General features: G+C 48.3%; 9 protein-coding genes, 1 non-coding gene and 2 pseudogenes across 10 annotated transcripts, besides 36 other annotated features; all 12 read left to right on the top strand.

Moving 5' to 3' along the window:
* On the top strand, positions 1 to 1,134 carry Tc00.1047053508781.129 (annotated as a pseudogene).
* Positions 1 to 10,965: a sequence feature (heterozygous, Esmeraldo-like haplotype).
* Positions 1,166 to 1,187: a sequence feature (AT_rich).
* Positions 1,284 to 1,379: a sequence feature (AT_rich).
* Positions 1,457 to 1,504: a sequence feature (AT_rich).
* Positions 1,592 to 1,614: a sequence feature (AT_rich).
* On the top strand, positions 2,030 to 2,692 carry Tc00.1047053508781.120 (hypothetical protein, conserved; the record flags this gene model as incomplete). The annotated part of the gene is made up of 1 exon (XM_806532.1): positions 2,030 to 2,692. One exon carries the CDS (start codon positions 2,030 to 2,032, stop codon positions 2,690 to 2,692), a length of 663 nt encoding a protein of 220 aa, XP_811625.1.
* Positions 3,080 to 3,107: a microsatellite.
* Positions 3,107 to 3,131: a microsatellite.
* Positions 3,209 to 4,504, top strand: Tc00.1047053508781.110 (2-oxoisovalerate dehydrogenase alpha subunit, putative; the record flags this gene model as incomplete). The annotated part of the gene is made up of 1 exon (XM_806531.1): positions 3,209 to 4,504. One exon carries the CDS (start codon positions 3,209 to 3,211, stop codon positions 4,502 to 4,504), a length of 1,296 nt encoding a protein of 431 aa, XP_811624.1.
* Positions 4,608 to 4,652: a microsatellite.
* Positions 4,778 to 4,819: a microsatellite.
* Positions 5,229 to 5,268: a microsatellite.
* Positions 5,272 to 5,570: a mobile genetic element.
* Positions 5,320 to 5,347: a microsatellite.
* Positions 5,455 to 5,478: a microsatellite.
* Positions 5,563 to 5,603: a microsatellite.
* Positions 5,894 to 5,915: a sequence feature (AT_rich).
* Positions 6,257 to 6,282: a microsatellite.
* Positions 6,304 to 7,053, top strand: Tc00.1047053508781.90 (hypothetical protein, conserved; the record flags this gene model as incomplete). The annotated part of the gene is made up of 1 exon (XM_806530.1): positions 6,304 to 7,053. The coding sequence occupies one exon, from the start codon at positions 6,304 to 6,306 to the stop codon at positions 7,051 to 7,053; it is 750 nt and encodes a 249-aa protein (XP_811623.1).
* Tc00.1047053508781.80 (hypothetical protein, conserved) lies at positions 7,471 to 8,370 on the top strand (the record flags this gene model as incomplete). Its single annotated transcript, XM_806529.1, has 1 exon — positions 7,471 to 8,370. The coding sequence occupies one exon, from the start codon at positions 7,471 to 7,473 to the stop codon at positions 8,368 to 8,370; it is 900 nt and encodes a 299-aa protein (XP_811622.1).
* Positions 8,596 to 9,025: a mobile genetic element.
* Positions 9,040 to 10,035, top strand: Tc00.1047053508781.70 (hypothetical protein, conserved; the record flags this gene model as incomplete). Its single annotated transcript, XM_806528.1, has 1 exon — positions 9,040 to 10,035. One exon carries the CDS (start codon positions 9,040 to 9,042, stop codon positions 10,033 to 10,035), a length of 996 nt encoding a protein of 331 aa, XP_811621.1.
* Positions 10,119 to 10,148: a sequence feature (AT_rich).
* On the top strand, positions 10,262 to 11,089 carry Tc00.1047053508781.60 (hypothetical protein, conserved; the record flags this gene model as incomplete). The annotated part of the gene is made up of 1 exon (XM_806527.1): positions 10,262 to 11,089. One exon carries the CDS (start codon positions 10,262 to 10,264, stop codon positions 11,087 to 11,089), a length of 828 nt encoding a protein of 275 aa, XP_811620.1.
* Positions 10,966 to 11,359: a sequence feature (haploid, non-Esmeraldo-like haplotype).
* Positions 11,360 to 12,694: a sequence feature (areas not merged during assembly with more than two copies in the genome that could not be assigned to a particular haplotype).
* Positions 11,361 to 11,539: a mobile genetic element.
* Positions 11,361 to 15,874: a mobile genetic element.
* Positions 12,695 to 12,980: a sequence feature (heterozygous, non-Esmeraldo-like haplotype).
* Positions 12,981 to 15,391: a sequence feature (areas not merged during assembly with more than two copies in the genome that could not be assigned to a particular haplotype).
* Positions 15,392 to 16,445: a sequence feature (haploid, Esmeraldo-like haplotype).
* Positions 15,620 to 15,842: a mobile genetic element.
* Positions 15,911 to 15,936: a microsatellite.
* Positions 15,997 to 16,046: a sequence feature (A-rich).
* Positions 16,149 to 16,174: a microsatellite.
* Positions 16,292 to 17,260, top strand: Tc00.1047053508781.40 (hypothetical protein, conserved; the record flags this gene model as incomplete). The annotated part of the gene is made up of 1 exon (XM_806526.1): positions 16,292 to 17,260. One exon carries the CDS (start codon positions 16,292 to 16,294, stop codon positions 17,258 to 17,260), a length of 969 nt encoding a protein of 322 aa, XP_811619.1.
* Positions 16,446 to 16,577: a sequence feature (haploid, non-Esmeraldo-like haplotype).
* Positions 16,578 to 25,470: a sequence feature (heterozygous, Esmeraldo-like haplotype).
* Positions 17,929 to 17,953: a microsatellite.
* On the top strand, positions 18,000 to 21,434 carry Tc00.1047053508781.30 (hypothetical protein, conserved; the record flags this gene model as incomplete). The annotated part of the gene is made up of 1 exon (XM_806525.1): positions 18,000 to 21,434. One exon carries the CDS (start codon positions 18,000 to 18,002, stop codon positions 21,432 to 21,434), a length of 3,435 nt encoding a protein of 1,144 aa, XP_811618.1.
* Positions 21,675 to 21,699: a microsatellite.
* Positions 21,876 to 21,925: a microsatellite.
* On the top strand, positions 22,147 to 23,571 carry Tc00.1047053508781.20 (ATP synthase, putative; the record flags this gene model as incomplete). The annotated part of the gene is made up of 1 exon (XM_806524.1): positions 22,147 to 23,571. The coding sequence occupies one exon, from the start codon at positions 22,147 to 22,149 to the stop codon at positions 23,569 to 23,571; it is 1,425 nt and encodes a 474-aa protein (XP_811617.1).
* Positions 23,647 to 23,676: a microsatellite.
* Positions 23,963 to 24,003: a microsatellite.
* On the top strand, positions 24,526 to 24,594 carry Tc00.1047053508781.15. The gene has a single exon (XR_008255567.1). It is a non-coding gene; the product is annotated as an H/ACA snoRNA, TC6C1H3 (small nucleolar RNA).
* Tc00.1047053508781.10 lies at positions 24,743 to 25,470 on the top strand (annotated as a pseudogene; the record flags this gene model as incomplete).

The raw sequence follows: 25,470 nt of genomic DNA, 5'->3' as shown, positions 1-25,470 counted from the left end.
TACGTTCCGTGAATGGTTAGAGCACATGACGAACGTGGACACGGGAGACTGTGCAGTAAATATCTGAAGAACACAGAAGGTGACAAAATGGATGTTGCGTACGTGGTTCTCTTGGGTGCTGGCCGAGGTCCCTTAATTGCAGAATGTTTGGCCGCTGCTTCTTCCATTGGTGTTCGTGTTCATTTGTTTGCGGTGGAAAAGAACCCTGAGGCGATGGAGTTTATTTGTCTTCGATTGCGTTCAGATCCCCAATGGCGTTATAATATAAGTGCTTGCGGCCATTTGGTAGAGACCATGTGCGCAGATGGACGAGCAGTGACGGCGACGATAGAAGGGCCTCTGCCGAAGCTTTGGGGTTTGTGTGACTTGGTTGTGTCGGAACTACTGGGAAGCTTCGGTGACAATGAACTTAGCCCAGAGTGCATAGACGGGTTTTATGAGGATTTTCGACGCTACCAGAACTCGATGGGAATTCCGCCGAACTCACACATGGTCTCCATTCCACAAGAGTACACTGCCTGGATTGCCCCATTGTATTCAGGACGGATGGAGGAGTCTCTTGCAGACACAGCTGTCTCGGGACTCACGGTGTTGTTGCCATGGTGCCATGACCGTCGTGCAGCGATATTTCACTCCATGTTTGTTACGGATTTGTGTCGTGGCGTCTCCTTATCTACACCGCAGCCTTGTTGGACCTTTCAGCACTTTACAGGTAAGGATTTCCAGAAGGAGCGGGAAGCTTTGCTCACCTTTCGCATGAACACCGCTGGTCGTTGCAGTGGCTTCATTGGGTACTTTACAGCCGTATTGTTTGCTTCCAAATCAAATTGTGGTGCGGATAATGTGGGGAATGTTGATATTTCAACGACTCTTTCAACCACACCTGAGGAACGGACTCCCGAGATGTTTAGTTGGTTTCCGTGTTTCTTTGCCGTTGAACCACGAGACGTGTTGGAGGTGGAAGCAGATGACCGTTTGCAACTGCGTCTGCGTCGATGTGTGAATGATGAAGAAAAGCGAGTGTTTTATAGCTACGACGCCAGACTTTTAAAAGGGCATGAGGGAGAAGTAAAGGCAACCACAGCAGTAATTAATGACGGTGGCTGGGCTGCCTCTATCCTTTTAACTTCTTGAAGGAGGCGATGCGACGATGTGTGAAGGAGTGAAAAAAAAATAAATAAATAAAAGAGTTTTTTTAAACACTCAACCTTGTGGATACACAATAAATGTGTTGGAGAAAAATTACAAAAAATAAAAAATAATTGTTGCTAAGTTCTGTTGTCTTTTATTATTATTATTATTTTTCTTTTGGTAATATTATATACATACATATATATCCAAAATAAATAAATAAATCCATTTTTCTTTATATATATATTGCAGTTTGGTGCAGTAAAGCAATGAAAGAGGGAAGGAGAGTTGTGGTGTTATCTCTTTGAATGTCTATTTACATCCCTTTATATATATGTATATATTATTTTTAATTATTATTATTATTATTTTTCCGGTTTGTTTTTCTCCTCGTGCTCATGGATGTTTACCATACACACACACACTCGTACGGAAACACGAAGGGTCAAAAAGGGGAAGGAAATTAAATATTTTTTTTTTTTTCTCCTTTTGCGTGCGTGCATCATCCATTTTGGAGTTCTCCGACTGCAAGGGGAGGGGGGGAAGTTAGGAGGGAGAAGGTTCCGCGGCAACGGTGGCGGGGACGCATAGCCGTCTTGCGTGGCATCCAGCGAACACGCCAACGGGAGTACCTCCGACGTGTTGTCACCATCATCACTGAACCAAAGACAGAAAAAAAAGAATACGAGGGGAACAAAGACTGGGGGGAGTGGCTGTGGTGGCGTGATTTTGCTGCTTTCTTTTGGGCGGAAAGGACTTCTTTGCCGCGAAGGGACGCTCCCACACGCAGAGACCTTCTTTTGAGAGGAAAAACTTTTATAAATAAAAGGAAAAAAAAAGGAGGGCTTTTGAAAGTGAACGAAGGGAGAGTGTGTTTGTGTGTGATCCCCGCAGAGCAATGCCGCGCTACTACACTCCAAAGGAGGTCCGTGCCCACTGCTTTGAGGATGACGCATTCATCTCCGCCAACGGCAAAGTTCTAGACATTACTCCGCTTATTCAGCGGTACCAAGGCACGCGTTTTGCCAGCCTTGTGCAGCCACTCATTCGCGCCGCCGGCACCGACATCTCCCACTGGTATGACAAGAACACGATGGACCTGAAGACATGCATCGACCCCGAGACAGGATTTCGTACGTACGCTCAACCGTTTGGTCGTTTTGCCCACATACCCACCGTTCTTCCGGATAGCAACATTGACCTTAGCTACGAGGTGCCGTGGTGGAAAGACGAGCAATACGTCATTGGCAACCTCACCCGCAAGACACGCAAGATACGTATCATCAACACTCTTAATGGTGCAGAACACACACTTGAGGTGTGCGCCGAGGAGACTTTGTTTGAGATTGTCAATACCAGATTCCTCAAATATAATGCACACGCACTGAGCTACACCTGGCGTCGTCATGACCCGGATGGGCGCGACCTTGACATGACGAAGACGCTGGATGAAAATGGCATTGTCGATGAGTCTGAGGAGTTTGAGTCTCTAGGATTGAACGCGGATTTCTACATCCCGGCGTTACACCTCTACTACGACGATGATCTAACGGAGGCGTAGAGTCAACATGCAAACACACAATCCCACACTCACAAACAAACAAACAAAAAAAAGAAAAAAGGAAAAATAACAAGGGGGAGGTTCTCCAAAGCAAAGAGTGAGTGGTATCAAGCGGTACGAATGAGTCAGCCACAACGAATTTACCTCGCCACTTTTTTTTGCTTTTTGTTTGTTTGTTTCATTTTTTGATGTATAGAACGTACTGATGCAATTTATTTTTTAGTCATCCTATCTGAGCCGCGATGGTAGCAGTGGCGGCAACAGCGACGACGAGAGCCAACAACAACAACAAAGGTTGGGGGGTTGAAGACCCCCTTCATCTGCTGCTACCGTTGTGGACTGCGTGAACCTCCATTGGAATACTTTTTTTATAGACGTATCGCTTGACTCTCTTTCTCTCCCTCTCTCTCTCTCTTTTTTTTTTTTTTTTTTTTTTTTTGGTTTCTTGTTGCTCCTTTTTTTAGAATAAGAGGCTCTACTTCTCGGTGAGAGGGTTGAAATTAAAATTCAAGGGCTATGTTTCGCAAGTCATCGCACGCAGTTATGCATTCCGGTGGGCTCTTTCGTACCCCTCGGCCTCTTTGCCGCGCGCTGCAGGAAGCTCTTATGAAGGCGCAATCGGTGTGGAATCTGGACTTTGGAGGCACCCCGACAGTGGACGAACTCACATTTCATCAGCGAAAGTATCCATCCACGCCAATGTTCCATGTGCTGGACCTCGATGGGAGAGTAGTAAACCCGAAGCAGGAACCAGAGGTACCCAAAGAGACGCTGATTAAAATGATGGAAGCAATGTTGCGTCAGCAGAGTATTGACCTTATTTTGATGGAGGCACAGCGTCAGGGGCGTATTTCATTTTATATGACAAGTATGGGTGAGGAAGCCTCTGCGGTGGGCACCGCCGCGGCATTGGATATGCGTGACGAACTATTTTTGCAGTATAGGGAGGCGGCTGCTCTTACGTACCGCGGATACACGGTGAAGGATATGGTAGCGCAATGTATGGGCACCATTGAGAATGAACTTAAAGGTCGACAAATGCCTATCCACTATGGTTCACGCGCGCTCAATGTTCATATGATCAGCTCTCCAGTGGCTACTCAAATTCCACATGCTGCTGGTGCTGGATATGTTTGTCGTCTTGAAAACGAACGTGAGACGGATCCCAACAAGAAACGTATTTGTGCCGCTTTTGTTGGCGAAGGTTCTGCCAGCCAGGGGGACTTTCACGCTGGGGTTAACATGGCCGCAACGATGAAATCCAACACACTTTTTTTGATACGTAACAACGGCTACGCCATCTCTACACCGTCGTCTTCACAGTACGCTGGCGATGGTGTTTTTGCTCGGGGCATCGGTTACGGCATTCCCTGCGCCCGTGTGGATGGAAATGACATTTTGGCGGTATTTCAAACGGTACGCAAGGCACGTGAACTTATTCGCACGACGAATCAGCCTGTTCTCGTGGAAGCCCTGCTATATCGTAGCTCCCATCACTCTTCCTCTGACGACAGTACATGGTACCGTTCACGGGACGAAGTGGAAGTGTTTTCAAATCTCTTTTTACCAGTTGCCCGGTTTGAAAAGTATTTGGAAAGAAAGTTGCTATGGACTCCCGAGCAGTCGCGGAGTTTGAGTCAGAAAGTGCGGCAAGAAACGCTTGCGGAGCTGCACAGGCAGGAGAAATTGCCCAAGTGGCCGGTATCTTCGATGCATGACGATGTGTACAAGGAAATGACACCAGAGATGCATCAGGCGCAAAAGGAATTGGAGGAGCACTACGAACGAAACAAGAAAGAATACAACATGTGATGAAACATAACTTTACGAGCCCAAGACGCATGCATAAAACGGGAATAAAGGAAAAGAGAAGGGCGATAAAAAGTATGGAGGGACTTATAATTTGAAGCTGCTTTTATTATTATTATTATTATTATTATTATTATTATTAATTTTATTACTCTTCTTGGGTTTTGTCTATCCTTCCTATCCGCCGGTTTGTGCACCTGGGGGAGGTATCAAATTTACCAACGAAATGGGAGGAGAAAAAAATAATAATGAAAAAGAATCAAGACGTTGAGAGCATTTTCCTTTTTTTTTTTTTTTTTTGTTTGTTTGTTTGTTTTTATTGGACGCTTTGGAGGGGACGTACGCTCAGAAGAAGAAGGAGGGGGGGGGGGGGAGCATTTGGTCGGATGGCAATGCATTTTGAACCTCTTCTTTTTTTTATATATTAATTGGGATTTATCTCCAACGGCACCGCATTGCAAGGCAGCGAGAGCGGCTTTGTTTTCCTCCCTCTCTTCATTTACCACCACTGCCCTTTACGCGGAGGGAGAGTTCACAGCGACTCTACTTATCTTCAACTATTCCATTTGGATGCATAGGTTTGCGTTCTGGTATATGAGTGAGGGGCGAACTCCCTTCCGAAGTTTTGGGGGTATGGCGTTGTGCATTAAACCAAAACTGCAACCTCTCATTGTCCTCGCCTTTTTTTGGGGGGGAAAGTAGGAGGACAGGGCCTCATTCAACTGCATATTTTTGATATTGTTTTTGTTGTTGTTGTTTTTATTATTACTAGGAGCTTGTGAAGAGAATAATTACTGGAGTACTGGCTAACTTAATTAATGTATATATATATATATATATATATATCCTGATAGAACGAATACATTTCTTTATGACACTTTTCTACCGTATGAATTGTTGGGAATAAAACGACTTTAGGGGGGAGGAGTAGGGAACCGATGGCGGCCAGGCAAATTTTTATTTTTATTTTTATTTTTTACCTTTTTTCCCACCCCCTTTTGATCCTCACCACGCGGCGGGGTCTTTTGGCTGGAGAACCCCAAAGTGTAGCACCAATTAACTATATATATGTACATACATGCATGATATATATACATATATACTTACTTGGTGTTAAGCTTGGGGGATATTGTGAATTCATTCTTATTTCATTTATCTCTTTTCTTATTCCTATCTTGTTTGTTTTTTTATCATTGAGAAACTCAGGATTTGCCCAGTGGCCCAGAAAATGATTTTAAGCGTTTTGTGAAGGGAGGGAAGTTCTAATGGGTAAAGAGGGGAGAATGGCTTGTTGTGCATAGGTGGTTTCTGTGGTTAATGGTGGTGCCAGCGGTGGTGGGACAAGGGGAACAAAAGTACTTTTCTTAACGAGAGGTTCTGTGTTTTTGTGTGTATTATTATTATTATTATTTTTGTATGTGTGTGTTTGTGGAGAGGGGAACGCTTTCACCGTGACGGAGCAAAAGGGGGCATGACGCCAATTGAACCGAAGAAGGTGAGAAGGATTGCGAGCGAATTGGTATTGCAAGTGTACGTCTTTAATAATCATATGTTTTTTTTTTTTTTTATGGTTGATGATATCTTATTGTAACGATTGACGTGGTTTATTGTTGCTGCCTTTGATGGTGAATGATGACCTCTGTTATACCTTTGATGTTGTTGTTGTTTTTTGCTTCTTGGTTTCTTGTGAAATGAGGGTAGTACTGTGTTGTATCTGCGTGGCTTGGGTGTTGTGCCTCCCTTTCCGCCGCTCTTTTGTTGTTGTTGTTGTTGTTGTTGTTCGGCGTGGAGTCGACGTGTTCATGTCACAACTTTACCGCGGGCGGTCGTATCAAAATATTTTGCGCAAACTCCCACGGAATCTTGTGGTATTCGATGGGCACTGTCTTATGTGTCAGGCACGTGTGCGGCACGTGTTGGAACGCAATTTCTCGTACTTTAGTTTCATTCGTATCATGCAGGGCATTGATCCGGTGAAACTGGAGGCGAACAAAATGTTGTTTTGCAGTTTTGACTCCGTTGAGTGGCGTGAGGTGCGCCGCAACTTCCCACATCTTTTAAATGATGCGGACGGTGTCGTGCTGATTGAGAAGGTGCCATCAAAAACGGCCTCCTTTTTAAGTCGCGTAAGACAAGGACAAAAACCGCGACGTCAACAGGGAGGAACAGGCGGCATGAACAGCAGTGAAGAGAAAAGAGGCCTGAAGAATTTCTTTCAAACGAACATTTTTTCTTTTCCTCTTGCCTCGTCCAGTGTAACAACCCCAAGAGGGCTCGCGGGCGGTTTTGATGTTGTGGAGGAGGATGTGGACATTGTTGTATCTGTGAAATACGAGGCGGTATGCCGTATTGGGATGAAGCTGGATCGATGGTTGCTGCGTACACTCTTTTGCTGCCTATACTACATGCTCCCGCGGTGGATGGGCGATCGCTGGTACGACTACATCTTGCGGCGGAGGCGATTGTGGGGCACCTCGGAGGAGGATGCGGTGCGTTATCCGAAGCGTGTGCCTGGACTAAAGGAGCGCACATGGAAACTGTGGGGCAAATGATGTTGTGTACTTTGATGCAGTCTGTTTGTCCTTACGTTGTATGGGTGGGTGCATGATTGAATTGGGAAGAGGAGGAGGATCCCCGCTGAAAAAGAAAAGAGAGGGAGAGAGAAAAATGCCGTTGATGGTGGGAGAAACCATGACTGGTGGACAGCGTCGAAATGGAAGGTTGAGTAAGGCATATATATTTTTATACGTACATACAGGGGTAGCTCTTTTTTTTTTTTCTTTTTCTATCTTGCGTATATATGTATGTTGTTGACATTCCATTATATACGCCGATGCGATGTGTTTCTTGATGCTGTATTGTCCCCTCCTCAAGGGTGTGATGTGTCTGTCAATACACACACGTGTAGTGCATTTACCGAAGTAACGGTGGAGGGAAGGAGCTGCAATAAAAACAGAAAATAATTTTAAATGTATACGCGGCTTACGGAATTGTTTTTTATCAGTCATACGTTTCGTGGACGGATGTCGTCTACTTTCTGCTTGCAACCGTCAATGATGAGACCGTTGCTTGAGCAGCAGCGACGCTTCACGTCTATTATTAGCCGCTTCAGCTCTACGGTGACGTCGCATGTGTCGTCATTGGCGGACACGCATTTCATGCCACTCAGCGAGCAATGCATCACGGAGCCACGTCGCCCATACCCGCGGCGGGTCTCCATGCAGGAGAATCTTGCGGAACGGCTCACGTTGCAGCGGAGTCTGCGGGCGCATCTCGTACCCTTGCAGGTTATCGTATCAAAAGAAAAACTTTACATCGAGCTTGTCTGGCCCTCGGCCGCACTCCGTGCTGTGGAAAACCAAAAAGAAACAATGGCACATACAGTGAAGGGTGCCGCCGCAGATGGGGATGATGATGGTAATGATGCGGCTCTGCACCACGCCATGGAATCACCTGCAAGAACGGTAAGCAGTGGTTTAAGTCAGAGGAGACCTCTTGAAGAACACCGCACGCGCTTTCTTGCGGAATTTCTGCGGGCGTATTCTCCGAGCACAGATGTCATTGGCTCTGACGTCCTTATTTATGGACGTCGTGGCATCACCATTACAGATGTTATTCCTGTTGGCAATTATGCCCTCCGTATCGTTTTTTCAGATGGTCACTCTGGTGGTATCTATCCCTACGAGTACCTCTTCCACCTAGGTTGCGAGAAGTATTCACGCATGCGAGAGTACATCCGGCGTTTGAGAGCTAAGCACAAGTCAAGGGATCCGCCTAAGCGTGCGCCTTCGCAGCGCCTCTCACGTAGTCGGAGCGCACAGAGGGCTGAGGGAAGACACATGAACAGCCACGGACAGGACGATCAATGAGCACCATTTCCCTGGCGGTATGGGGGGTTTTGGCACACCTTTTGGCAAAGGAAAAATAATAATAATAAATGAGCGAGAGAAAAGAAAAATGAAGAGGGTGGGTTGAACGCCGTTATGTGTGTGTGTGTGTGTGCATTGTATTTAATATTAAGGTCCGTTTTTTTCTCCCCTGTCATTTTCTTCTTGTGGTGTTGCTTTTGCACCTTTTTTTTTTTTCTTTTTTTTAGGAGCTTGTGAAAAGAATGATCGTGGGAGAGCTGGCCAACTTAATTAATGTATGTTTATATCCTGATAAATGAAGGCATTCTTTATGATACTCTCTACCGTATGAATCTTTTGGGAAGAATACGAATTTGTAGGGGCAGGGAGCCGATAGAGGCCAGATAATATTTGTTTTTATTTTGCCATCCCACCCACCTCCTGTTTATTCCCACCACGCGGCGGGGTCTTGTGGTTGGAGGACCCCAAAGTCTGCCACTTCGTAAGTAATAAATTCAAATCCTAGCTGAGGACAAAATACCATGCAAATGGTCAATAGAATTCCATATATATTGGATGAAAAAACGTTCAAACAATTAACTAACGAACCTTTTTTCTTAACTTGTTTGGTTCCATAGATAATTTCAGGATCCGGCCAGCTGCCCGGAAGATTATTCTTTCTTGAAGTATATGGGGTCGTTGATTCCGCCAATTGTGAAGTTCTTTAGTTCTCGTGGCTCGTTTATTTACATAGGACTGCAGTTGGGTGGTATTGTCACCCTCTTCTTTGGAATCTCGCTGATAGTTGGATGTACGGTGACAATCTCCCGCATCGCCCTGCCGCTTTTGGCAACACCGGGAACCCCGTATTTCTTCTTATTGTGGATTACTTGTAGTGTATTGTCGTTTACCACGCTATTCAACTACGTGGCAGCTGCGTCGTTTAATAGTCCTTGCGTAGATGCGGAGGAGACGATGCGACTGGCGATTGAAGGAAATTTACTTTCGCCACAAAAACGGCATCGATTGTTGGATGAACCCTCACGTTACTGCAATTCGTGCCGACGTTACAAGGCTCCACGAGAGCATCATTGCAGGGTGTGTAACCGATGTGTAGCGAAGATGGACCACCACTGTCCTTGGATTAATAATTGCGTCGATGCCGAAAATCACCGTTACTTTTTTCTTCTTATTGTTTACCTTTTTTTTTCAACAGGGATTGCTTTTTTTCTGCTTTTAATGGCGTACGTGCGGCTATGGTGGCACGGTGAAGCCAAGGGCAGTATATATGGCCCTTGCGGCTACCGTCTTCGTAGTTTTCCCCTTTACTTGACGTTTGCTTTGTGTGGTACAATATTTGCGTGCATGATTTTTTTTATTGTATGGAGTGGGCTTCACATCTTGAAAAACGAGACACAAATTGAGCGAGTTATTGTGGGGAACAAGGAGCGCCTGTTACGAAACAGTATGGTGCCATTTCGTAACCCGTATGATCTTGGTCGTTGGCGCAATTTACTGACACTTTTAGAGACGAACGATGATCCGGTGCTCAATCAGGCCAAAAAGGGCGGCACGATGATGAAGGTGGCACTTCTGCTATGGCTTGCACTTCCAACGCTTCGATCCTCCAGCTGCGACGGTGTCCACTACCCCACATTTGATGATGAGGTGATGTTGCCGGTGTAGTGAAGGGTGGGGGTATTTGGGAATAAAGAAGGCGCAGGGAATCAAAACAAACAAAAGTCCCTCATAAGTTTTTCCTAGTGCTGTTATTATTATTATTTTTTTTTTTTTTATTTGAATGCGTGTATATGTTTAGCGATGATGCGTGTATTCTTTTTTCTTTTTTTTTTATATATTTCTTTATGGGCCTTGGGATTCATGCTGCAGGTATATTATATTTTCTTTCAAAATGTTTCCGTGGTTTATGATTGCTCACACCATAGTGTTCACCGTCCTGCTCTTGGTGACGGTGGTGCCTCCGCTGTACATATACAACCCCGATGAACATCCCGGCGAGTCGCTTGGACCAAATCCAGCCGGTGGCATGTTTCCCGATAGCCCCCCGAATCACTGGGTGCGGCAGCAACTTTACATACTCTTTGTGTTGCCCAGCTGTGCGTTTCTGAATTCCCTGTTTGTCTACCTTACATACTACCGTCACCTTCGTCATGTGCAGTTTAGAGCGGAACTGAGCTCCGTGGCGCATGCAAATCTCAGGACAGCCGCCATGATCGTTGCGGAGGAACAGCAGGGTGTAGAGTGCAACGTAGACAATGCGTTTGGAGGCAGTCGCAGCGGTGGCGGAGTGACAAATCGCAGTCTACTTGCGTTGCGTCCTTTTTGCAGTAAAAGCAGCATCAACTCTACGGCTTTATACGCACGACGACACATCCGACCGGAAGGCCTTTCATTGCACATGTATTCCACCTCACCGTGGTTTCCCGAGTTGCGGGAACTGCAGAAGGTTGTCGAGGCGCAATTTCTCCGACCGGCAGAGAAAACTCGGGAATTTGTATTTAGCTGCCTTCATAAAGATGTGTTGGTGCCCTTTGAGAAAAGGATGAACTTGCAGGAAGGAAGCATGGCGAATGCCATCCGTTTTCTTTCGGATCGAGAATCAAAGTGTGTGACGGAGCCGGCAATGCGGGTGTACCTCACGGAGGTTGAGCTCAAAAGAAGGCGTTCGTTTAACAATGAAAGCATGTTGAGGTCAGAGCCATCCGAAGATCTTTTTTGATGCGTAAGTCATATTAGTTCCCTGACAATAACAGGAGAGCGGTGCAAGGCTTTATGTTTGTGAACCGCTGAACAAATTGTTTGATTCCCTTCTCAACTACAAAAAAAACAAAAAACAAAAATCCTTCCTCCGTGTTGTTTGTTGTATTTTATTTTTCCCTTTTCTATTTCTTTTGTTTTTCTGCTCTTGGCGGGTCAGGGCACGTGATTATGAACCCGTGCGTGGGTGCTGTCGCTCCAGCGTCTTCTTGCGGAACTTTTTTACTGTTTATAGGAGCTTGTGAAAAGAATGATCGCGGGAGAGCTGGCTAACTTAATTAATGTATGTTTATATCCTGATAAATGAATGCTTTTCTTTATGATACTTTCTGCCGTATGAATCTTTTGGGAGGAACGCGACTTTGTAGGGGCAGGGAGCCGATAGAGGCCAGATAATATTTGTTTTTATTTTTTACAGAAACACAGCCAGGTAAGTTTAAGGAAATGGCTTTGTTTCCCTGCACACCCTCCGAGTGGTGTAATATTGGCTCCCGTCTCTGGGAAATGGTGTGCCAATGTGGCGAGACCCAGGTGCAGATGACGTTCATTAATGGTAACCAGATGTCGGACGAGACGTTAACTGTGGCCGCATCATCGACAGGCTTATGCTTGTTCCATGGACTTATCTCTAAAGCATGACAGGATTCTACTCTTATTGGACATATTGCGAATCTCCGGGCGCCTCAGATCCCTAATTTCGAGACACAAGCGCTCCTGCCCGCTATGGGGGCAGCCCGGGAGTTGGGGCACCAACAATGGCTCATCACTGCTGAAAGGGAGCGCCTGAATTTTGATTACGCTAACGCCGTCGCGGACGTGCAGAATCGAAACGCTCAGCTTAACTCGGAGGTTGAGGAGGCGCATAAAAACCTATCGGCGCGCGAATCTCACATTGCGGTCGCTGGCGGCCTTCTTGCAGAACGAGAATACGCCGTCGCCTGACGCGAACAGCAATTGGAGGCTAACCGCGCCCAACTCCAGGAACGAGAGGCACGCGCTGGCGCTAGAGAGGCGCAGCAATCCGCGCGGGATGCGGAGACGGCAGGCCGGGAAGAAGCCCCTACGACTCGGAGACGTCCTACAGATAGACCTGTCGCGCGTCAGAATATGGCCGAAGATGGCGTTACAACACAACCAGATCAGGCGCGTCGCTTGGTGGTTGGGGGCGCGTCGTCACGCACGGCCCAACGAACTCCGGCGGGAGAGCGACGGCAGGTTATCATCCCCCAGACCTCTCAGGGCAATTTTGTTTTGACCACATTTCCGTTTCTTGATGCCTTTGCCTTCCTGCACATCCCACTGGGACGCCCATTCTGGTCAAGAAGAAGAGCAACTGAGTTTCTGCGCGTTTGACGTCACCACTTGGGCCCGGCGTGTATGGAATGAGGGCGTTTCCGGAGTCGTCGTCGACCTCCGGAGTGCATACAATTATTGGCGACAGACGGAGGACCAGGTCCAACTTTCCTTCGACTGTTTAGTTGCGTGGATAGGTGCGCTGGAAGCGGGGCGGGACCTCACCGACTGTTTCATGGATTTGGACGGGATCTTACTGCAGAAATTCCGGATGCAGCTCATGATGGCATCCGACCCCGGCATCCCGCTCTCCAAACTGCGCGCCCGTCCTTACACCGCCGTTTATGAGGCTGACATTATGCGAGGGCAACCCAGCCTCTCGTGTAACGGCGAGGGACGCAACGACCGGTGCGATGTCAACCTTGTCGCATTTACGGGCACGACACATCTACATGCAACGTTCGAAGTGCACCTAGAAGAATTTACTCGCAGTACAGACGCCCGTCAAAAAACGGCAAAGGGGGGGCTGCCCGCCGCTTATGAAGGCGGACAACGGCAGCCACACCCATTCCACCACCTCCCACCAATCCCCACAGGCGTCGCACCGCACCGCCGACGCTTCATCAGATATTTCAAATCGCCCGACGCAATCGTCGGGAAGGGCAATGGAGCTTATCCGCCAAAGACGCTCGACCGTGGTACGACGAAGCACAGACATCCTTGCTTTTGGCCACCCATATGAGGAGAGCGAACGAGGTGGCTCGAGAAATGTGTGCGCCGTCAGCGTGGTAGCAGAGAAGGCCTCTAGCGGAGCAATTCACAACCTTATGCCGCAAGCACGAACAGCCGATCAACGAGGAGGGCTGCGCGGCCCTTTTGGCGGCAATATTAGATGCGGCGCCATAGTCCAGAGTGCGGCACGCAAGGATGCTGCGGTCCGTGTTGCAAATGGATCGAACCCCGCTGGACATGGTGATCCTGGGGATACAAAGGATTGCGGCGCGATCGGAGAGGAAGCAGGCGCACCCCTTGAAAAATGAATGGGTGGATGGATATATCCGCAGCCGGACTGACTGGAAGCAACGTGTTGTTTTTCGACCTGCGTGGATAACGGCGAGTTGTCGTTCCGAGATTGCGGCCTTAACTCCCAATAATTTCACGCTGGAGCCGGACGGGACCATAATTTTGGATTGGTCAGTGGCGTCAAGGACGGCGAGGGCGGATCCCCGCCGCGCCTCGCGGTTCGTCAGGATACGAGGGCAGGACGCGTTCGACACTATAACGTTATGCAGGACACTTCGAGAAAACGAAGGCTTACGAATCTTACGACTGCTCACGTGGAGCGATCTCTGGTTCCTTGGAATGCCACGGCGCACTCCACAAAACAGGGTGCGTTGAGGCACGCAGCTCAAATCGTGGAAACATGCAATTTTGACCCACACGTGATCTTGCAGTTGGCGATGCACGTTGACCCGTTCGACCTTCCCCAGAGCATAGTTTGATATTTGTGGAACTACACCACAATGCTGACCCAGGTGTCGTCGCTGGTCGCATTGATGTGAAGGGGGAACTGCGAAGGGCATGAACTCTGGTTGAAGGGAGAGAAGCGTTTTTCATGCTTTTTGTCATCATGCTGCTACAATAACGAGACGCGCGAAAAGGACGCGTCCGGCCACTCCACAAGATGAACACGCTATCCCGTTACAGCAAGTCAACGTGCCCGTGTTGAATCTGGAGTGGATCCAGAGCCGGTTGCACCCGGCTACCTTGGAGAGACTCATGCAAGTATGGGGACTCGTCGGGCGGTCCCCTTTCCCTCTGCCCTCCTCCGGTAAAGCGCGCGAAGGCTCACGGAGGATTCCAGTCGCTGACGCGCGATTGCTGAGGGAAGCGGGAATAATCGAGGACGCTTTTTCTGCAAGAACAGGCGGATAGATAATACCCTTTTGGTGATGGTGGAGAAAACCACCGGTTTACGACGACGATGGATCGCGTGGTCACGCGACAGGAACAGAGACGACCCTTACGAGGCTCATGTTCTTCTTCTACACGTTTTCATTGTTTGCCGCCTGTGATAGCTGAGGCCGCTTCCTGCCTGGACTTAAAGGCATCCTTTTTTCAAGCCCCTTTACCGCGGGAGACTCGGCATCTCTTTCGATGCCGCGTGGAGGACGGCACGCTGGTGGAGCTGACGCGGCTCCCAATGGGATACAAGGCCAGCTCACAAATTTCTCCAGATTGTTACTTTGGCAATTGCGGGGGTGACGACGGTGGTTCGCCCCCTCTGGGCTGCACCTCCATTGGTGCGTGTCGACGTTTGGATCGGTAATATACGCATTACAGGGTCGAAAAGCGATGTGACATGGTGGGAGGCCCAAGTACTTCGTAATGCGGTCGGCCGCCACGCCACGATAGGGAGGACCGCGAATCGGGCGTCACGCAGTACACCTTCCTGGGGGTGCAGTTTGATCACACTCACCGGACGTTATCCCTGAGTGACAAGTTTTTCCGGTCTGTGCGCCATGTCGGCGGTCAATTCTTTAATCATCGCGGAAATGGAGGTTGTGGCGTCACGCTTTTTGTATGCGGCTGCCATTTTTGGGGCACGTGTTTATGTGTCTACCTTTTTATCAAGGCAGTGCGACGACGATTATCCGCACTTGACCGGGGGATTGTGCTGGAGACATCCCCGACGAAAATTCCGCCGGCAGCGGTTGGTTTGGGCGAGAGATTGCGACACATCATCGAGGATATAACCGTAAGCGAATCATCGAGTCCACCGAAAAGGCGTCGGCCGCCATCATCACGGATGCATCGCTCCATGGATGGGGAGCCGTCTTCATTCCAGACTCAGGCGACGTTAAAATTGCCGGAGGGAAATGGGAGAGGAAGCCTTTTCTTATCATGCAGGCCGAGGCACGCGGTACGCTTAGCCTTATCGGCCTTTTCCGCCATCTTGCCATCCACCATGGACTTTTGGGTGGACAGTACTTCGCTGCAAGGAGCGGCGAATAAAGGCAGCTCAAAACCACACGCCATGACGTGGGAGCTGCAACGGATATATGAGTTTTTGGACCATTGCGGAATACAGGCATCCTTTGCATACGTACGGTCAGCAGAAAACCCCGCAGACGGCATATCACGCGGTCGTGTTTTTACACCTGAGGACTTAGCGAAGGGGCGGAACTTGCGAAGGGGAGCGGCGGGGTCTTGTGGTTGGAGGACCCCAAAGTCTGCCAGTTCGTAAGTAATAATATTTAAATCCTAACTAAGGACAAAGGGCCATGCTAGTGGTCCACAGAATTCTATATATATTGAATGAAAAGAAAATATTGAAGCAATTAACTAACTAACCTTTTTTCTTAACTTGTTTGGTTTCCATAGATAATTTCAGGATCCGGCGAGCTGCCCGGAAGATTATTCCACCCTACTTCTTGTTGGGCAACAAGAAGAGGCAAGCACGATGAGTTTGTGTGTTCATTTGTCTGTTTTATTATTATTATTATTATTATTATTTATGTTACTTCCTGTGCAACGGTGGAGGTATGACTTTTTGTGTGGGCGATCTGAAGTGACTTTTTTTTTTTTTTGCTTTTAACTTTTTTCTTTCTCTTTCTTTGTCCTTTACTACGTTTCCCACTCAAGCTTTGGTAAATTCTGGTGCGTGTTTTTTTTTTTTTTTTTCTTTCTTATACAAATAGAAGTCGTCAATTTTTCCTTCACTTTTTTTGTTGTTGTTGTTATTTTTGTTGTTTTTTGGTGTGTGTGTGTTTTTCTTTTCTTTTGCCGAGCTTCTTGTTTTTCCTTCTTTTTCCCTTCCATTCCGTTGGTGCATGCAGGAGCATCGATTTTGTGTGGAAGGGCTGCTGGCATGGCGGTAACACATTGGGTCCATGGTGGCGTCGTGCCCCCTCCGTTGCCCATGGCAAAACGTGTGTTGTGGCTCGTGCTGATGATGTCACTTTGTGTCGATGCCGCGTCGGCCTCCGACATATTGAAGGGCGTAGCACCATTTCGCTGCATGCGCCCATTTGAGTCACTTCCGCGTTTCTCTCCGGCAAACATGGACTCTGGAGAGAACTGTAGGCTTGGCCCGTTTCGCGTCATTAATGCGAAGGCCATGACGCAGTGTGTTCGCGACGACGACGACACGGCTCGAGCAGCGTCTCCCACGTGTAGTGTCACTTTACGCGTGTCGTTCCAAACGGAAGGGGATAAAAGGCGTCACCGTGTAGGAGGAGCAGCTTTAGCTGGGAGTGATGAGGCATTTGGAAGTGAGGCGTACCGTTTTTCCCTGCGTCTTCGCGCCTTCAATGACAGCATAGTGGAGTATAAAGGGTTTGATCAAAACGGCTACAGCATGTGCTGTCATTTCATTGAGGGGTCAGAGTGCTCGTGGGAAGTAAAGGAGGAGGAGGGCAACAGTACCCAGCAGGAGGCTGCGACACCTCAGAAAGAAGATGACGGCAGAGCGTCCCATGCACCTCGGCGACGGGAGGCGATGGTGGTCTCGTGCCCGATCCGCAACCCCGTGGTGCCTGGAATTGTTTTTCATGGTGCTATCACAAAGCCACTTCACCGCCTTGTTATTACGGACTGGGAGGCCCGACTAGAGCTGTGGCGTGGTCGGCCGCATGAAAAGGTTTTTCTGGGTCGTGTGCTTGTGCCCTTTCGACTGACCGAAGACGACATTGCATCCGCCCAGTTCAATGCCGCAGCGACAACAACAACAACGGCTATGACAGCCACAGACAGTTCGGCGTCAGGCAAAATGGCAGGTGGTGTGCTCTTAGTCACGGAAGATGTTGTTAAGGAGAGGAACGGATATGAAGAATTGTAGCTTTTTGCTTTCTATTTTGTTGTTGCTGCATTTGTCCCTGCCATGAAATTACGATATATACATGGATATATGTATTTCCGTTATTCTTTCTTTGTCTTTTTGGAGGGGGGTGGGGAGGGCAATGGTGTTTGGGTTGTTTGACAGCATCATTACTATTATTATTGTTTGTGCGTCCACCAACCCCCGTGAAATGTGGTGGAATAAATGAGAGATGCCTTGGATAGCGCGCTGCCGCAATGATGTTTAGAAATCCAGGTTGAATTCTCTTTCCTTTTTTTTTGCCTTTAATTGAACTCCGCTCGCATTCTCTCTTTTTTAGTTGCCGCAGAGCCTCTTGTTTGTTTGTGTGTGTGTGTGTGGCTTTGCCTCATTCTTTTATCTCCTCTTTTTTTTTTTTACTTGTTTTTATTTTCTAGAGAATATTCGGAAGGAATAATAATAAAAATCAGCAGGACATAGGGAAAGAGAGGGGGAAGGAAGGTTTAGAAGGGGTATAGAGGCATCCGCAGAAGTTGTTTGAGACAACTCTCTCGCTCCCTCTTTTGCCGCTCACAATTACAAAGACAACACACGCGTTATTGTTCGTTTCCTTTCTTTTTCTTTTTTTTTTCCTGTTGGTTCAGTAATTATTTACAAGCCAACGGATTGTCATCTCTTTTGATTTGCTTTTATTATTATTATTATTATTATTATCAACGGATTTTTGTGCGGCGTTGTGGAGAAAGCGGGGGGGCGAGACATGAGTGCGAAGGAGGGTGCAGCGGCGAAATGGGATGAGTGCGTGTCCCCGGCAACGGAGGCCTGTAGACACTTCAGTAGACCACCGCCCTACCCAACGCCGTTGTCCGCGTGGATCAATCGTCCAGAGGAAGGGAACGTGCATGAGACGGCTACTGGACGTCATGCCGTCGAGGGGATGCGGGAAGCACCTGTGTTGGGATACCGTGCGAAACGGAGAGACCCCGTATACCCTGAAAATTCGCAAAATTGTACTGCCAATGCATTGGTAGAACTGGAATGTATTCTTATGTACGTGGAGACTGTAACAACATCGCTTGCACAGCGCAGTCGTGTCCCAATACCGTCCGAATCTGTTCGGGTAATATCGACTTCGGTTGTGACTTCCCGCCGTCTTGTGAATGCCGAGCAGCACGATGGGGCACCGCAATACTCGCTTGCCATAGGTCTTCATGACAGCGCAAACAGTCTACTTGGCTGTCTAGCTAAACTGGAGTATATGTCTCTTTTTCAAAAGGATGAATTGGACGACATTGAGAGAAAAGTGAATACAACTGCAGGGGACGTCAACATCGCACTCGATGCCATGGTGTTGCGTTACACCACCCATGAACTCTCGGACGTAAAGGAGTTTTTTCTTGGCAACCAGCCAACTATAGAGGAATGTCGTCGCATGGTTCACGGCGTGTCACAAACGGCGCACCAGATACTTCTTCTGCGCCGCGCCGTCGTTGGGCGCGATCTGGCTTTAGCACAAAAATTGTTTAGTGAGCATCAAACGGAGTATCAAAAAAAAGGGGGCGTGACGCGTCTGCACAGCCCGTTTTTCACTTGGATGGGGAAAAGGTGGTTTCCTGCAATGGAGGCATGGCGTCGTATTGTTGCCCAGGCACACGAGCAAGCGGAGACCTCGGACGTTCTCTCTGCGATCGCAAGAGGGCACCAGGAGACCTTCAGTCAAGTGGATTTGATTGGCGACATCCTTCTTCCTGGCGAGACCCTCTCGGACCTGCTTCGGAAGGAATTGGATGAGCCTTTCTCACATTTGGCAGAATCCCTTAAAAAAACACGGCATCACGTGGAGGCACTTCGCGCGGCAGTTGCAAAGCCACAAGTAGGGAAGCTTACGGAATGCGTCTGTGCGGTTGAGGAACTTGTAGCGGCTGGTCGGGTAAGATCGGTGGCTGATCGCGAGCTATTGAAGGAAGGCAAGCGGCTTATCATCCGCCTCCAGCAGGTAGAGAACGTGGAGGCGGCGTTGCGGTTGGCAGCTCAAGTAGGAGAGACCGTGTCTCTTTTTCGCACAATAAATCATGCGAATGAGATTATTCTTCAGCTTGGCATCGCAGGGGACGCGGCCGCGACGAAAGAGATTGTGGCACGCTGCAGCGCACTTCTTGAGGAGATGAAAAGCAGCAAGGAGATTCCACCCGCTGAACTCATTTCAAGACGTATGGACGCGGCGTCCATAACTGTGGCACATGTGCCCTCGCAAATATGGTCAGCCAAGACGACAGTGGCGTATCAAGCTGCATGTCAGAGTCTCGTCGCCAACACGGCGCAGGATCTTGCTCGTATTAATTTGGAGCGCGTTTTAAAAGGCGGGGAAGATTGTCAGTTGAATACGACAGGGAGCACGTTTGATGACGCTAGCAACATTTCCTTGAACAATCATTCGATGCGGGTTGCAGCGGCAAAGGGTCCGTTCCCGAAATTTAAGGGCGCCCGGGTAGCTGAGTTACGTACCGCGCTAAAACGTGCGAATGAGTTGGGACTGAATGGGCAGTTGATACAGGATGGTGAGGCAGTTCTTCGCTCTGTTGAGGCGCTCAAGTTGAAGGTGCACTTTGACGCACAATTGCGCGTGGTGTTGATAGCAAACCCAGAAAACGCCACCTTTGATGAGATCTACAAGAAAGTCTCTGAACTCTGTAGCCGACAAGAGGGCGGCGGGGCGTCAAACTCAGCCGGGAGAAAACTGCGGTTGCGCTACCAAGATAGCGACGGTGACTGCATTTCTCTTCTCACGCAGGAGGACTGGGACGTGTTTGTGGGAGAAGAGGCTCCTAATGGCGTTTGTGGTGCGAAGCTTGAATTGTACTGCGACTACATGCAACTTCCACATGCGCACGTCACAGACACATTGATAGAAACGCAGCCTGCCGTTGAAGAGGCACTGAGTTCCCCTGAGAAAGTGGCAGTGAAGGCGCGTGTGCAGACGTGTATTAAAGAAACAAATCCTCGATCTGCACGTGCTACCCCACAACGTCGGAATGTGGCAAACAATGGTACGAGGTTTTTTCGTTCCCGTAGTGCGGCGGTGGGGCTGCGTCATTCTGAATTTTTATTCCGGTACAGGACGCCACAGCGGACGAATTTCCATGAATCGCGTGTGCAGAAACCGCATAAATTGCTGGATGCGGTGGCAGAGCGAGAGGATGCTGTAAACGTGGCGTCAATAGGAGAGCCGTCTCAAACGACTGGACAGGAACGTGGCGGGGCGCCGGCAAAGGATGCCCTTCCCGGCACAAAACCGGGGCTGAGTGGGCGGAGCCGTGTAAATTCCCTGAGACTTAACTCCTCATTATCGTCATTAACAAACAAACCGAAGCTTTTGATCCCAATTTACCAAGAAAAGAGAAGTCGGATGTTAACAAAGGCTGCCGTGACCGCCTCGTCCGTCGCTGGAAATTGCGGGGGTGGTGGTGATACTACCGCTTCTACTTATGCTACCACCTCTACCAATCAAATCACTCCCGTATCCACGCCCACGCCTACCGCTACTTCCAGCGTCGTCACGATGCCAGCCAACACAAATGACCATAAAAACAATGAGGCCACGGCTGCTGTGAATACGGCGCCGTCTGCTTCGCCGCCCATAGAACTGGAGACGGTTAAGAAATGGAATGATGACGATGCTCCGCTTGAGTTGCGGACAGTGGTTTCCACGGCGTCTACTTCAAAACGTGCTGTGATCAGTGTCAAGGGTGGGGAGAATTCCGTCAAGCAACTTGCAAAGAAACGCCTCGGTGGAGGATTTACAGTGACCCCCTGTTCAAAGGGCATTGGTAACTCTTCAAAGGCGGTGGGGACGGATGGTGTACCTAATAGCAACACCCCGAATACCGCCGGTATCACTGTTTTGGAGGAAAAGCGTGAGTGGAGTGCTGAAATGTTTATGCGAAGCGATATTTGCACGGTAGTGAGTGAGCAGACGAACCAACCGCCATCTGTTACAAATTGTGTAGGGAGGCAAAAGCCGACAAACGTGACACCTCTTATCAACGCAACGCATGTCGATCCAGCAATTGTACCGCCTTCAAATGCTAGCAGCGTGAAGAAGAAGGCGGAGGTACTGCAGCAGCTACGGCACCTACGTGAGGAAAACCAAAAGGCACTCAAAGCTGCTCTAAATAAAAGAAGAACAGGAAAATAATTTTACATCTCTCAAAGTGCTTTTTTTTTTTGTTTGTTACAATTTTGAGAATTTCTTTTTCTCTTTGCCACTCACTTTCTGTGTGATGTGCAGTTTAGGTGTGGAGGGAGGAAATGGATATATTATTACCCCCGAAATGGGTTTAGATACTAGATCTTCACCGGCCTAATTAACCGTACGCGCTTGTACTCCCCTGTTACATTTTTCTGCCGGCGCTTACCTCTTGTCTTCTTCCTTGAATTTCTTTTTTTTTTTTTTTTTTTTTGCGTGTATTTTTTTCTGCAGGCCTGTTTCTTTTGATATTTTGTCCTCTTAGTGTGCATGCGTGTCTGGTACAAAAAAAAATTGCTTTTGAATCACACATTGAGAAGGGAATGGAACGGGCGGTGCTTTATTTCGTTTTGACTGCGGATTTACTCCGGCTATTTGTTTGTTTGTGGGTTTTTTGTCTTTCCCTTTTTTTTTCTTTTTTTTTTTTCTTTTTTTTTTTTGGCGGCTCTCGGATTTCCGAGGGTGTGTTGAATTGTCTTCTGACTGCGCCACGCGTCATTGCAGAAGGACGAACATTCGTGACGGCAATTAAAAAAGGGGATCAACCACACCAACAAAGAATAACGAGGAGGAATACACATATTATATTATATATATACATACATACCACCGGCAGGGGAAGGAGCGGCATCAAATTGATAGCCGAATCAAAATCCGCAGCATGTCTTGTCTCACACCCGAAGCCACTGACGCAATTCGTCAAATGCGTGAGATGCGTGTCGCGGATGAGTCGACGGTGCGGCTGATGGAGCATCTTTTTAGCTGCCCGCCCACCAGCGATTTGCTTCACTCGCTTCTTGACGGAAAACACCAGGCGGTGGCGGTGGCACTCTTTAAAACAACGCAAGGGATTCATTCGAGTAAAATTCTTGGCTTTTTACTGCGCTTCTTTGCGGATCTTGTGTTGTACTGTGGCGCGCTGGGGGAGCAACTTGGTGCGCCCTCCGCCGAGGAATTGTTTGGAGATAATCCAGCCAAGTCCTTCCTTTACCTCGTGATGATTCATCGTGAGGAGTATGGCATTACAGACCCCGCCTTGTTCCTTGCTGCAACCTCGCTAAGATACGGTCCGATTGAGAAAAATGAGGAGTCTTTGCGGCGATTTTTTGCACATGTCACTGATGTGCTCTCGGCGGAGACATTACAGGTGTCCGCTGTGGCCTTTGCGGTGCAGGGCTGTTCTATTGTGGCGCGCACGAAGGCACTTCGTAGATGGTTTTTCGAGGAGCAGATAGTGCAGTTTCTACCACGACTTCTCTTTGATATCGTTGCAAATGACTCGGCAAGTATCGTTCAACTCATTTATGAGACATTACTGGTGTCATGGTTACTCTCGTACGAGTATCGGGGTGTTGTGGAGTTGCAGAAGCATAAGATGATTCCACATGTTCATCGTGTCTTGCATCGCATGCTGAAGGAGAAATGTGTCCGGGTGGCGTTGATGGTCCTTTGGAACATGGTGGAGGCGGAGCGGCAATATATCACCCTCATATCGAACCCTTCTACGACGGATTGGGTAAACAGCGACATCTATGAGCTTGGTCGCGCCAACGCCGGTAAAGGACCCAACTTTATTGCGGAAATGGTTGGTGTGGGCATGCTAAAGACACTTGCACAACTCTCCCGCCGCAAATTTGGGGACGAGGATATCAGCGTAGTCATCAATGAGCTAAAAAATGTGCTTGAGCATAGCATGGAAAAACTCACAAGCTTTTCAGAGTATCGTGGTGAAGTGCTTAGCGGAGAGATGGAGTGGACACCGGTGCACACCAGCAATAAGTTCTGGAAGGAAAACGTCATGCAGTTTGAGAACAACGACTACGAGGTATTGGTGGCACTTGGAAATACCATCATGACAACACACCAGGATCTTACCCTCGCCGTGGCCTGCTACGATCTTGGAGAGGTTGTCCGCCACCACCCGACCGGAAAGTCGCTGTTGCTACTTCCACGCATGGAGGGTGTAAAGAGTCGTGTCATGGCCCTGATGTCACACCCTAACCCAGAGGTCGCCAAAAACGCTCTTCTCGCGGTGCAGAAGATTATGGTGCAGCGGTGGGAGTATATTCAGGAACAGCAGCAGTAATAGCAGTAGCAGAGCATTAGGGGAGGGGGGAAAACAATAATGTGCACCTTTTGTTGTTGTTGTTTTTTGTGACTGGTGTGTGTGTGTGTGTGTGTGTGTGTGTGTATTTTGGGTGATTGCATTCTCCTCCTACTGCCACTTTATTTGTTTGGTTTTTGTGACAGACGCGAAGCAAAAGAGGAGCGGTGAGAATTAAAAGCGAAACAGTGTAAAGAGAGAAACAATGAAAGGCGAGGTCCGCATCAGTTTTATATACATTTATTTAGCCGCTTTGGTGTCGGAAACACTGTGGAAGAGAAGTATGGAAGAAGGGGTTCATTTTTTATCCCTCGACTCTTGTTTGAGAGAAATGTGTCATGTACTTTAGGATTTATGCTTCCACTCGCTATTTTTGTTGTTTTTGTTGTTGTTGTTGTTGTTGTTTTTATTATTAATTATTAATTATTTTCCGTTTTGTCATTCTTTTATGCATTAATCCAATAAAATCATACTTATATATTAGGGAGAGTGTGTGACGAGAAAATAAAAAGGGGAAAAAAAGAGGTGTTTTTTAAAGGAGACGTCTTTAGAGATGTCGTCATGGCAGGCGGCAATCTCAATCGGGCCCGCAATTGCAGCACCGACAACGTCAAGGCCCAAGGCGACTGACGACGTCATGGTGCGTTCCGTTGAAGTATTTTTGTGAATGTGGCGGTGAATTGCACCCTTCGTGCACCCGGCTCCCCACCACAGAAGCACGGGGCTCACGTGCTCCCTTCCCTCTGCAGCCCTTCCTTTTCCCCTACTTTGTTTTTCCTTCACGCTGGAGGCCTTTTTTCCTTGTTGCCATCCCCGCTTGGCGTTTACCGTGTTTCTTGTTAAGTGGACAGTGTTCCCGTGAACATGCCGCGCGTGACGGCACCCCAGTGCGCTTAACGGGGAGGTGCGAGAGGTGCCTATGCGCAGTGCACGATAACCGCGGGTTGCACCGTTGTGGAGCACAAACATTCATTGCACCAACGGCGGACTTGCCCTCGGGAGACTGACATGGCACACGCACATACACAAAAACACCTCAGTATTACAGGCTTCTTGGAGCTCATAAAGCATTGATGTTGCTTAAGGTGAAATTACCGCAGTTTTATTTGTTTTGTGGGTATTGTGACAGTTGTTCCCAAAGAAATGGAAGTGGATGATGCGTGGGGCAGCTGGTTTGTGCAAATTGCGTGTTTTCTTTGTTGTTGTTGTTCTTTTTCTTTCTACTATCTTCACGGATGAAATTAGCTCTACTTTTCCGTGTGCATTTTTGACAGTTATGAGGGTTGCAGGCAGAGGCGCGGTGCCCGCGTCGGAGCTGACGGCGGGTACTCGAATGGTGATACGCGACATTGAGGTGGAGAACTTCAAGTCCTACGCCGGTAAACATCGCATTGGGCCTTTTCACAAAACCTTTACGGCTGTTATTGGTCCAAATGGTTCAGGCAAATCAAATGTGATTGATGCCATGTTGTTTGTTTTTGGCAGGAACGCCAAGAAGATCCGCTTGGAGAAGCTCTCGGAACTCATTCACAGCTCTGCCGCCCACCCCAATCAGGCGTATGCCTCCGTGACGGTGCACTTTGTGCGCCTTGCAGAGACACCAGAAAATGAAGGGGATCCGGAATACCGTCAAGAGGTACCCGAAAGCCTCCTCTCCATCAAGCGTGAGGTATACAAGAGCGGTTCCTCGCAGTACTTCATTGACGGGGTAAAAACAACGCAACGGGAAGTGGTTGAGAAACTCATTGCGGAGGGGGTGGACCTGGAGCACAACCGCTTCCTCATCCTGCAGGGCGAGGTGGAGCAGATTGCCCTCATGAAGCCCAAGTCGGAGCGCGAGGGCGAGGAGGGTCTGCTTGAATACCTCGACGACTGATCGCA

The sequence above is a fragment of the Trypanosoma cruzi genome, genomic scaffold (genome assembly GCF_000209065.1).
Source record: "Trypanosoma cruzi strain CL Brener 1047053517057 genomic scaffold, whole genome shotgun sequence".
Classification (NCBI taxonomy): domain Eukaryota; phylum Euglenozoa; class Kinetoplastea; order Trypanosomatida; family Trypanosomatidae; genus Trypanosoma; species Trypanosoma cruzi.
The sequence above is the reverse complement of the archived record's forward strand: the minus strand, read 5'-3'. Positions and strand labels throughout refer to the sequence as shown.